General features: G+C 43.7%; 1 protein-coding gene across 1 annotated transcript in view; it reads left to right on the top strand.

The window, feature by feature from the left end:
* Positions 1-33: 33 nt before the first annotated feature.
* Positions 34-13,136, top strand: part of nufip1 (nuclear FMR1 interacting protein 1) — a 31,171-nt gene continuing 18,068 nt past the window's right edge. Inside the window, exons 1-3 of the mRNA XM_055644800.1 lie at positions 34-260; positions 3,946-4,043; positions 7,986-8,093. Coding sequence (XP_055500775.1) covers positions 38-260; positions 3,946-4,043; positions 7,986-8,093 — 429 coding nt within the window. The 5' untranslated portion in view covers positions 34-37. The remainder of the gene's footprint in view (positions 261-3,945; positions 4,044-7,985; positions 8,094-13,136) is intronic.

Here is a 13,136-nt window from a genome sequence, read left to right as displayed (position 1 = left end):
GCCGGCACATGGTGATTGTCCGCCGCTTGCTGGAGCGATGAACGAGTTTGGATTTTACCCGCCGCCAGTGTTCACCCCGCCGGCTCCCTTGCTGCGACCTCCGGTGTTCTCACCACCGCCTGCGCCGTTTTTTCAACAGCAGTGTCCCCCTGCCTGGGACGGGAGGGCGGCGGCTCTAAACCTCGGCCCACCCTGGGGTATGGTCGCTGGGCACCGCCACACTTCCTGGCTCAACTCCGGCGGCGGCAGCCAGTTTCAGGGTAAAATGATTCTCCTCACTGTTGGTGATGTTAAAGTTCTAGCGAGGGGAATCCACTTTATACGCGCCAGATCTTTCGAGGTATTGCTCATGGTAAAGATAGACACAAAATGCTGGAGTAAATCAGCAGGTCAGACAGCATCTCCGGAGAAAAAGGATATGTGACGTTTCGGATTGGGACCTTCTTCAGACTAATTGTCTTCCCCCAATAGCAGGGGAAAGTACCTGGCGAGGTGGTGGTTAGGGTGCGAAGGATGAGAGAATCAAAGAGTTATGGATGGCGTGGTCCCTGTGGAAGATGGAAAGTGGTGGAGATGGGAAGATGTGATCAGTGGGGGAATCACTTTGGATGCGACTGAAATGCTGGAGGATGATGTGTTGGGTTGGAGGTGGGTGGGGTGAAAAGTGAGGACCAGGAGAACTCTGTCCGGGGAGAGAGGGAGTGAGAGTAGAACTCTGGGACATAAAAAATATGCTGATGAGGGGTCCCTCTATGATTTCTGGGGGAAGCAATGTTCACTAAAGAATGAGGACCATTGCTTCCAAGATGTGGCTTTTGATATGAAGACATCTTAGATGTAAAGAAAGCCTCATCTTGCGAACCGTTGTTGTGGAGACATAGGAATTGAGAGTAGAGGACAGTGTCTTTGCTTGAGGCAGGATGGAAGGAAGTGTTAAGATAACTGGGAGTCAGTAGATTTGTAGTAGATGTTAGTCGATAGTAAGCCTCCTGTGGTGGAAACGGAGATCAAGAAAGGGGAGACTTGCAGCAGGTTTGCTGATCGCTTGCGCTCAGTCCACCACTGGATCTTCTGGTTGCTAACCACTTTGGCACCCGTTCCCATACTGACCTTTTTGAGGCCACAAGCAAATTGGAAGTACAACACCACACATTTCGCTTGGGTAACCTATCTCTAATTTTCATAAATCATAGGAGCAGATTTATGCCATTTGGCCCATCTATTCTGCCATTCAATCATTGCTGATCTATCCTTCCCTCTCAACCCCTTTTTCCTGCCTTCTCCCTATAACCACTGACACCCATACTAATCAAGAATCTATCAATCTCTGCTGTAAAAATATCCGTTGACCAGGCCTCCACAGCCTTTTGTGACAATGAATTCCACAGACTCGCCACCTTCTGACTAAAGAAATTCTGCCTCATCTTCCTAAAGGTACGTCCTTTTATTCTGAGGCTATGACCTCTGGTCCTAGACTCTCTCACTAGTAGAAATATCCACTCTAGCCAGGCCTTTCACTATTCGGTAAGTTTCAATGTGGTCCCCCCTCATTCTTCTAAGCGAGTACAGGCCCAGTGCCTTCAAACGCTCATCATATGTAAACCCAATCATTCCTGGGATCATTCTTGTAAACAAACCTCCTCTGGCCCCTTTCCAGTGCCAGCACATTCTCCGACATGGGGCCCAAAATTACTTGCAGTACCCCAACTGTGGTCTGACCAACGCCTTGTATAACCTCAGCATTACATCCCTGTTCTGAACACAGGCAAAGGGACTTTTTGATAGGCAGATTGTTGGACAAAGGACAAAGGTGAAAAGACAGGTGTGAATCCAAAAGGATGCCGAGTTGCAAATTGAACCTCGAGGATAGAAAACGTGCACATTGTGAAATTCATGGAAGGAATTCAGGTGGAGGAGGGGAGGTGTTACTGGTGCAAGGTCAGTCAGGGTTCAGGGGAGGAGGGGGAAGAGAGAGAGAAATTATGAAACCTTTACTTTCTTTGATAAGTAGGCACCTCTTGAATATCAGGCATTGAGAATATGTACAGGTGCAATAAAAACAACTCCAACAGCAGCATTACAGGTTGAAATGGGGGAGATGCCTCTAGAGATGAGAAGGATACAGCTTTCATTGAATTACTGGATTAACCTACAGGGCCACAATCAGGAACACCCAACACAAGTTACTGTCAAACCATGCTGGGTAAAGGAGAGAAGGGAAACAAAACGTTTTGGATGGACAGTGACCCAGAGAGCATTACAAATCAGCATAGCACAATTAAATGTGGTTCCAACGGTTCCACTACCTTCAATTCCACCTTGGATACTTCCAGGTGCAACAGTAGACTTTACAATATTAGAACAGAAAAACAAGGATAAACAACGTATGTATAATTCATTCATCATACAGGAATACATTGACAGATACTACAGCTTTGTCCAAATTTATACAGATGCATCAAAAGATTCAGTAGATAAAGTAGGAGTAGCATTTATTGTACCAGAATTTCACATCAAAGTAGGGAAGAGGATCAATAATGAGGTCTCAGTATACACAGGTGAAATGATTGCAATATTGTTAGCGGTACAGTGGGTCGAGGATACCAGGCCTTTAAGGACAGTTATTTGTTCAGATTCAAGTTTGGCAATAAAGAGTTTACAGCACAGCCATTCAGATAGTAGACCAGACATTTTGATTGAAATACAACAAACACTATTCAGAATTCAAATGATGGGGCTTACAGTCATATTTTTATGGGTACCAGCACACATTGGCATTAGAGGAAACGAAATGGCAGATAAGGTAACAAAAAGAAGTAAGATTGATTTAAGTATTAACATAGGTAAAACTGAAATCAAAGACATTATTAAGCAAAGACTGAAGTAAAGATGGCAAAAGCAATGGGAGGAAGAGCGGAAAGGACGGTGGTTCTACAGAGTCCAGAGGAAAGTGGGAGAAATGAGATGTGCAGGAAAAACAGAAAAGAGGAGACAGTAATTTCAAGAATCAGATTTGGACACACTGATCTGAACAGTACACTTTTTATAATAGGCAAGCATAATACAGGCAGATGTGAATACTGTGGGCAAGAAGAGACAATAGAGCATGTCATTATACATTGTGAGAGGTATGAGGAAGAAAGAAAACAAATGAGTGAACGATTCAGAAAAGAAAAGGTACAATTTGATTTAATAGATATTTTACAAAAGAATATAATGTTATTTGATCCACACTCCATACCAGTTGGTGGCGGTAATGCACTAAAAAGTTGTTTGCCAACCGCCAAAAAAAAAAAAACTACATAGAAGGCACCTCTTGAGTCTTAACCTATCCTAACTTTTCCAGCTGCTTTGTTACTGAACGTATCATAATTTGCAAAATTATGCATTGCATGCAGTGGAATGAAGCCACACTGCCTCTGGGGATATTCAATTCGAATGCACTTAGGATAGCTAGAAGATAGACACAAAGAGTTGGAGTAACTTAGCGGGGTAGCAGCATCTCTGGAGAGAATGTATGGGTGACGTTTCAGGTCGAGACCCTTCTTCAGACTGAAGTTTTGGGTCAAGAGCTAGATACAAATGTGGCATACCAGGGCTGCTTCAGTGTGGAGGACATGCCCATTGTGAGATTTTTAAATGTACTTCACAATATGTATTGAATTGTATTTCCCAACAGCATGTTGTTCACTTTAGCTCTTTACGAACACTTAATTCTATCTGCTAACTTCGTTAAATAATCAGTCGGGGATAGGATTTAGAGGGATATGGCCCAAATGCAGGCAGGTTGGATTGGTGTAGATGTGGCATGTTGGTCTGCGTGGGCAAGTTGGGCTGAAGGGCCTGTTTACACGCTTTATGACTCACCCTTGAGTTTGGTGAAATGTTCATGTAGACCCTAACCGTCTTTTCCCTTCTTCCCCATTTTTTTTTAAATGAAACCAGGTAACCATGGCCAGTTTTGCCAGAAGTGGCCGAACCAGCAAGCATCAGCTCACTGGTCCCCAAACATCAATCAATATGACACCAGACAACAACAGCAGGTATTGTCAAAGTCCCACATTTCATTTCTAGATGACTTCCTGCAGCATATTTAGTTTAGGTAGGCAGCTCATTTTTGTGGTAAGTGATTTCCTCATCCAATGTTGCAAAATATTACACCTGGTTTTGAATGAGAATTGATTAATACTACCTATCCTTCCTAACCAAGGCATGATCTAGTGCTCCACTGTCTTTTAATCTGCTTTGCTGCAGACAAAATAATCACAACTTCTTTAGTCTGATTTCACAGGAAGTATTTTCCTAAATTTCTCTGCACCCTCACCAGAAGCTTCCTATTCTTCCTCAATGTGGTGACCAGTTTTGTGCAGATTCCACATTTGTTGTGTATGCCAATACCTATGATTGCCCGGATTGTATATGTTTTACTTTCAGTGTGCCTTTTCACTTTCTTGGATTTGCACTCCTGCAGGAACAGATGCTCTCTTGAGACTTGTCCCATTTAGCCAGAATTGACTATCCTTTCTGCCAAAGTACTTTTGTATTAAATTTAATTTGCATTTGCAGCTATTCTGTTCGGCTACCTGTTATTTGTAGAATTTATTACTCTGAAGAAGGGTCTCGACCCGAAACGTCACCCATTCCTTCTCTCCAGAGATGCTGCCCGTCCTGCTGAGTTACTCCAGCATTTTGTGTCTACTCTCCTCCACAATATTCATGTTGTATTGAGACTTTGTGTCATCTACTTATTTGGAAAGATAACCCTGTGCTTTCAAACAATGACTATTTACAAAGCAGTGGTCCTAGCGTAGAGACTTTGAGATCATCATCATCATCTATAATCCAGTCTGAAAAACAGCCAACTCTCTTTCATCACTACAAGTGGGCTTGAAATCTATTGGCCAAGGCGTGAGGAAACTGAAGTAATTTGAGTAGATTTGGGCTAAAATGAATGAGTAAAACTGGACAAATATTTTAGTGGAAGCAAATTGTATTGTATTGTATTGTATATCTTTATTGTCATTTCCTGAGTATTCGCATACCCAGAGGAAACAAAAAAACGTTGCTCAACCAGTGTCCATTCAGTGTGCATGAAAAAATAAATAGAAATGAAAATAAAAAATACATGTCATGAACAAATTTAACACTCTACTAAGCATTCAACAGCCGTTCCGACCGGCAGCGGCACAACAGTGGCTCTGCTGCAGTGTGGGGGTTTGTGCGCGATACTTGGCAGGGGGCAAAGTCCATTTAACAGTCTTATAGCCTGTGGGAAGAAGCTGAGGAGCATCCTGCTGGTTTTGCAGCTAATGCTCCTGTACCTCTTCCCAGATGGGAGGATGGAGAAAATGTCATGCGATGGGTGGTAAGGGTCTTTGATGATGGAGATGGCTCTGTTGATACATCTCTTCCTGTATATGTCCAGCAGAAAGGGGAGTGGAGCACCAATAATCCTGCTTGCGGTCTTCACTATCCTGTCCAGTTGGTGCCGTTCGTACGCCTTGCAGCTCCCGAACCAGGAAGTGATGCCGTATGTCAGTGTGCTCTCGACAGTCCCCCTATAAAAAGTCCGTAGGTGTGTGGTGGGGAGGCCTGCTTTACATAGTCTTCGGAGATGGTGAAGTCGCTGCTGGGCTCTCTTGACCAGAGCTGTGGTGTTGGCCGTGGACGTCAGGTCATCAGACAGATGTAGTCCTAAGAACTTCATGCTGCTGACCCTTTCCACATCAGCTCCGTCGATGTGCAGAGGTGTATGGTGATGTTTCCCCGCCCTCCTGAAGTCAACCACCATCTCCTTAGTTTTTCCCACGTTAAGAATGAGGTTGTGGGATTTGCACCAACCTGTGAGCAGCTCCACCTCCATCCTGTATGCCGATTCATCATTGTCACTGATGAGACCCACCACTGTTGTGTCATCAGCGAATTTGTTGATGAAGTTGTTATTGAGTCTGGCAGTACAGTCGTGTGTCAGCAGACTAAACAGAAGGGGGCTTAGGACACAGCCTTGGGGTGAGCCAGTGCTCACGGCTATGGTTTTTGATGTCCTACTGCCCACCCTGACTGTCTGCTGCCGTTGCGACAGAAAGTTCAGGACCCAGTTGCATGTGCCAGCATCAACCCCCAATAGCTCCAACTTCTCCACCAGCTGCTGCGGAATGATTGTATTGAAAGCAGAGCTGAAGTCTATGAAGAGGATCCTGGCATAGGTATTTTTCCGATCGAGATGTGACAATACGAGGTTCAGTGTTGTTGAGACTGCGTCCTCTGTGGATCGGTTGGCTCTGTAGGCGAACTGCAGTGGGTCTAGGTCGGCAGGTAGACTATTTTTGATGTGCTGCATAACTAGTCGCTCAAAACACTTCATTACAATGGGTGTTAGGGCCACTGGTCGAAAGTCATTATGGCAGGCTGGGTTTGGTTTCTTCGGGACAGGGACGATGGTGGCACTCTTAAGACAGTTGGGCACTACTGCCTGGCTGAGTGAGATGTTAAAAATGTCTGTGAAGACATCTTTCAGTTGCTTGGCACAGTCTCTTAGAACGCATCCAGGAATGTTGTCCGGCCCTGCAGCTTTGCGTGGATTGACGCTGGCAAAGGCCTTTTTAACTCTGGCTGCGGACACAATGTGTGGTCATTCAGTTTTGACTTTAAATGCTAGCAAGTTATTTTTCAGATGACAAATTAAAACACTCTCTAAGCCAAAAACGAACATGGATTTGCACAAGTAAATCATTAAATATCATGGTTGTGCACAGAAAGTAATCAAAAGCTTGTGGAATATTGGCTCTCGTATTTAGGGGAATAGGACACAAACATTTCTCTTTGGCTCTGGGACATTGTTCAGATTCCATCCAGAATGCCCCGAACAGTTCAGAGCCCCAGGCCTTAAGGTGCATATATTGGCCATGGGAGGAGTACTGTGTTTACAATTAAAGATACATTATAAGGAGAAACTATAGAAACTTGGGTTGTTTACCTTGGAAATTGGATTCTATGGTATTATGGGGAATTAAATCTTGAGAAACATTTTCCATTGGTAGGAGCTTGAGCTCTATGGTATAGTGTGTGGCAAAAGCGAGAGCCCTTTGGAGAGGTTAAGAAGGAACTGCAGATGCTGGAAAATCGAAGGTAGACAGAAATGCTGGAGAAACTCAGCAGGTAAGGCAGCATCTATTGAGCGAAGGAAATAGGCGACGTCTATTTCCTTCGCTCCATAGATGCTGCCTCACCGGCTGACTTTCTCCAGCATTTTTGCCCTTTGGAGAGTGATTAGGAAATAACTTTGCCACACAGTAGACGGTGGACGTTTTGGATTTCTAGCCCCAAATAGTACTTGATACTGGGGGTCAATTGTTAATTTTGATTCTGATAGCATTTTATTAGCCAAAGATATTTTGGTCATTTATGATCTGAATGACAGCTCGGACAAGAGGGGCTGAATGTTTTCGCGTTTTCCTTGGTGTTGGTCTGATTTATTGCTGAAGTGCTGGAAGAGGGATTGAACATTTTGACTCCAACGCATCTAGATTCAGCCAACTGTTCCAAGCAAGCAGCTGTTTTCAATGTAATGGGAAGGTTTGCTGTGTTTTTGCAATTTGCTAGGAGACAAACTTGAACATTCAATAAATAAGAAAAGTAGAAAACAGTGTGATCATTACCCTCTCCCAGCAATGTTTTTACACTGTGCACAACATCACTTTGAAATCGCACTGAAAATTGCACTGAAAAAAACAGAATTCTGCGTGCTTATATTAATATATTAATTTTCTACCTGGGACTGGGGGGAAGATGTGTCTGTGTGTGTGTGTGTGTGTGTGTGTGTGGGGGGGGGGGGCTGGGGGGGTGTGTGTGTGGGTGGGTGTGTGGGGGGGGGGGGGGGGGGGGGGGGGGGGGGGGGGGGGGAGGAGAAACCGAGCCTAGAAACTCTGGTTTGTCATCATCCCTCTTGCATGCTTAACTTGTTTTTCTGTTGTACTTTCCAATAGAAGAAAAAGAAAAAAAGGGACCCAATATTCACACACTTCTGTGATACTTGTGATCGAGGATTCAAAAACGTGGATAAGTACAACGAGCATGTATCACAACATGTCCAAGTAAGCAAATATCAATTGTGTCAAATGTCTTTGTGTACCTGGTACAGATACCAGTGCATGACGGTTACTGAGCCCAGATAGGATGGTCTAAATTACAATGCAAGCACCTGCTCACATCAGAGGCTTTAAATGTTGAATGTTTTCACATTATTCAAAATTAATTCTAAATGTAGAGTGAGTGGTCTGGGCATTGGAAGACCTGAATGGAGGTCCAGACCAACTTACTGAAAACTATTATCTTTCTCATTGCTATAGGCAACTAATTTTGGGAACTCCAAAGATCTGAGTGAACAAAAGTGCAAATATTATTCTGCATTCTGTACCAATTGGTAAAGTGTTTCATGGGTAATTTGAGTGAGACATTATTGATGTAAACAGTTTAATATATCTTTCACGGTTGGTGAAATTTTACCAGCTGACAAAATTTATCACAGTATTTTGGGGGTATACTGCCTGTGGCCTTTCTACATCTGGATAATGCAAATTGGTCTGGTATGCGTTGGGCCAGTGCGATAGGTCCTCTACATCTGGTCCAGAGAAGTGTGGATGTGAGGAGAGGATATTGATTGGGGGCAGTAGTGGGGGGGAGAGAGACAGTCAGTAGTGGGGGATAAGCCAGCTGAGAGCTGTAATAAAAATGCATGCATGAATTGGGCTAATACAGAGAAACAAGACCAATCTAGTATTTGGCCTGATTACCAGTCCAATTCTTTGCCTAAGTAGGTTTCTGATTTCTATATTGACTTTAAACTTTTATGACATCAAGAAAGTTTATTTAGAGAGAATGCAGAACAGATTTACTGACTGGTTTGGAAAATAGAAGGCTAAAGAAGTTAAATGGGGGCATTAATTATCATGGTTTGGGTTTGCGACCCAAGGGTAAATAACAACGTGCAAGTTTTTGATTCGCAAAGGGCGCGAGAGAAGATCTTTGCTTGCACTGATAATTATTTATTTGCAGCCTGATGTGAAGGTGGAAGTTGGGTCTGGGAGTTCTTCTTTCCCCGACTCAATCTGAAGACGGGTCTCCACCTGAAATGTCACCTATTCCTTTTGTCCAGAAATGCTGCCCGACCCGCTGCATTTTGTGTCTATCCTTTAATCTCTCAGCCTGATATAGTAGAATCTCCCTGAATTAGCTTGACGCCATGACAGAAGCCGGTTACGGAAATGGCGCTGAAGATTACCCATCACCTACTACAGCTTTTTCGCGCAGTGAACCATCTTGCTCCGCTGTAAGATCTTTGGTTCCCAATTCCATCCAGAGATGCATTGCTCTTAATGATTAAGCTGAACTTTGTATACTTTATATAATTATCCTTCAATCACTATGACTTGCTGAGTAAATCATGATTATCATCAGGGGATTTGGCTGTTGTTTCAGCCATGAGTTCTTTTTAATATGTAGAGACTAAATAGACGCTGCTTGCCGCAAAATGTAGATACACAGAACTGCATCTCTGGACAACATGGATAAGTGATATTTCAGGTCGGGACACTTCCTTACCTCCCAATTGCAACTGTGATTTGTGATACTTAAAACATATTAATTGTTTGGGGCGGAGGTGGGGGGAGGGAATAGAGATTAAAATTGATGTGAAATAATTAACTGAAGTGTTGCTTCAGTATTAAAGAAATTATCAGAAGGGGAAAGGCTGCAATGTGGAGCACTGGACATGAACATAACTTAATGGGGAAGGTAGAGATCTTCCAGTGGCCAGATATTTTTGCTGCATTTCATGGAACTGTCCTGTAGTGTCAATGTAATAGTTTTGGAAAGGGGACTTAATACAAAAACCTAGATTAGAGCTGCAGGGCAAAAGGATGAAATGTTAAGATTGTTTGCATTCAACGTGTTCAATTGAGCACGAGTTTATTTTTAATTAAAATGCAATTTCAGCATTGGGACGGTGATATAGCTGATGCTTTTCAAGGTGAAGGTACTTGATGCAAGACCTGACACATGGACACCTGTATATAAGAATGAGCTCCTGTAATATTAAATTCATGTGTAAATGTGTTCATTCCTCTCTTTATTCTCCTTTTTACTCTTTGCTCTCTCGCTCTCTCGTTCTCTCTCTGTCTGTTGATTGTTCTTTCTTCTATGTGTTTGATGCCATTCATTATAAATGCTGTAGTGGTATGATTTCCATTTTAAAAGATTTTTGTGCAGTTTCTGCCGTGGACAAAATTTGATTTAAGAACATATTAAAATGGACCCCGTTTCTTCGTCTGGGATGGTCTACCTCTCTACCATGGCCTCTGACACCATCCTAGTGTGATGCAGGTGTGCCTTGTGGAATGGAATGTTAATGAGTTCCTGTCCTTGCTCATTCTTCCATCTGCATAAAGAAAAAAATAGATTCTGTTTCTTAATTTTCACTTTCAATAATTGCAATCAGATACTTGAAGGTGAAAGTGATATCTTTGCGACTTGAAGGCTGGTCATAATATGGTGTCTACCAATTGGTTCTGGAATGTAGAATGTAGTTCTGGAAAAATGCTGGCTTGAAGCTGCTTTGGTTTATTGTGTTCTAGTCTGCCATGTGTCTTAAGAGGAATATGTTGTTGAACAGAGAGCCTACAACATAATAGAAGTTTACATTCACCTCAATTTAAAGTACAATTAAAGTATCTAGTTTTTGTTGCAACATTCATTCTGGGCCGAGATTCAAAAGCCAAACTGTACTAAGTTGTTCTGAGCATTGTAGTACTGAAAGGGTCCTGCGTGATTGGAGGTGCTATTGCTACACTAGCGTATGGCGTGCACAGCCTAAAGTTGTAGGACAACTTGTTCTATTTGGCTAGCAAGATTATTCAGAGTTACATTGAATTAAACCCAGACACAACTGGAATTTCTCGGCATAGAATATAATGGCACCTTTTGGTATCACTTTTACATACTTCTGTATAAATGACACGTGTCTCTGTATTTACCTTGTATACTGTTTGTTCAAAGGGAATTTTAGATGCTACAGATTATGGGGTGGTTTGCTTTGCAATCATTACTTGATGAACAGAAGTTGCCTCAATTAAAATATTGGGAAGTTTGGAGCTAATTTTTATTTTCTATCTCTGCTGCAGGAAGCATTCTTAGGAACTGATTTATCCCATTTCCTGGCAACAGCTTGTAGGCTGAATTATAAATTATAGAAGCAGAATGAGGCCACTCGGACCATCGAGTCTACTCCCCCATTCAATCATGGCTGATCTATCTTTTTCCTTTCAACCTTATTCTTCTGCCATCTCCCTGTAAGCTTTGACACCTTTACTCGAGAACCTGTCAATCTCCATTTTAAAAATGCCCAATGACTTTGCTTCCACAGCTGTCTGTGTTAATGAATTCCACAGATCCTCTACCCTCTGACTAAAAAGATTCCTCTCCTCCCTTCTAAAGGTACGTCCTTTTATTCAGAGTGCCCTCTAGTCTTAGACTTTTCCACTAGTGGAAACATTCTCTCCACGTCCACTCTATCCAGGTCTTTCACTATTTGCTGAATTTCAACGAGGTCCGCCCCTCATCCTTCTAAACTCCAGTGGGTGCAGGCCCAAAGCCGTCAAACACTCATGATACATTGACCCAGTCCACCCCGGGACCATTCTTGGAATCCACCTCTGGACCCTCTCCAACACCACTACATCCATCCTCAGATATGGTGTGCAAAACAGCTTACAATACTCTAAATACAGTCTGACCAGCGCTTTATAAAGTCTCACCGTAACATTCCTGCTTTTATATTTTAGACCTCTTGAAATGAATTTGCATTGCATTTGCCTGCCTTACTGATTCAACCTGCAAATGAACCTTTTGCGAATCCTGCACCAGCACACCTAAATTCCTTTGGACCACTGATTTCTGAATCCTCCCCATTTAGCAAAATAGTCTACGCTTTTATTCCTACAATCAAAGAGCATGACCGCACATTTTGTTACATTGTAATCAATCTGCCATTTCTTCACCTACTCTCCCAACCTGTCCAAGTCCTTCTGCAGACTCCTTGCTTCCTCTATACTGCCTGTCCCCCACCTATCTTTGTATCACCTGCAAACTTGGCCACAAAGCCATCAATTCAAATCAGTAATATACAATGTGAAGAGTTGTTGTTCGTCCTTCATACTCGAAGAAGACCAAGACTTCAGTGGTTTTGTTTGTGGGTCCATAGGTGACGGGTGAGACCGATCCGGGCCCGGAAGGCTCACCCACATATGGGACACAGCTGGGTGGGCGCCGCAGTAGAAGCCGAAGTGGCCTGAGCACGGTGCGTTTCCTCTAAGCTTCTGCGGTGCGCCCCTTCCCAGCTGCACGCGCTCCCGTGGTGGTCCTGCTTCGCCCAGTTAGGTGATATGGGTCCTGAAGTCATGCGCTTGACTTGGATTAAAGTGAGGGAGAGTTGCACAAATCATCAGCTTCACTCTCTCGTCCCGGTCTATCAGGATCCAGTGGCAAGCCAATAGTCAAGACGGCTGGCGATAGGTCAGAATGCAGTGGATGGCCACCAGTTTTCTACGTGAACATTGTGCCCTAATTGCGCTCCAAATAACCACGTCAGTGGAGGTTTGCATTTGGTGTTTTCCTTCATCCCTCCAGGGTGCTCTAAGGAGGACGACTGTGTGTGACTTTGTTTAACGAGGGGAGACTGGTGCACAGGCAGCCACCCCTCGTTCCTTGACAGGATCCAGTGGCATGGAGTCCAAGATGACCGGAGACCCTTTTCTGCTGCAGCCTTCATCCACCTTCCTAGCCGTTGCGACGCTCCATCGTCAGCCATCGTCCTCCGCCTGTTCCACCATTGAGGTCTTGGTTGGATTGCTCTTTGTCAGAGACCTCCTCCTCGACCTTACCGCCATGGGTAGCCCTACCAGGAGCATAGTTCCAGGCGGCATCGCTCTCAGGATCTCAGGTCCTCACAAGCTTCTCCACCACAACATGGTGACAATCCACGGAGAATGTGAAGAATAATGGACCCAACACCAACCCCTGTGGAACACCACTAGTCACCGGCAACCAGAAAAGGCCACCTTTATTTGTACTATCCATGTTTG

The sequence above is a fragment of the Leucoraja erinacea genome, chromosome 13, assembly GCF_028641065.1.
Source record: "Leucoraja erinacea ecotype New England chromosome 13, Leri_hhj_1, whole genome shotgun sequence".
Classification (NCBI taxonomy): Eukaryota; Metazoa; Chordata; class Chondrichthyes; order Rajiformes; family Rajidae; genus Leucoraja; species Leucoraja erinaceus.
The sequence above is the reverse complement of the archived record's forward strand: the minus strand, read 5'-3'. Positions and strand labels throughout refer to the sequence as shown.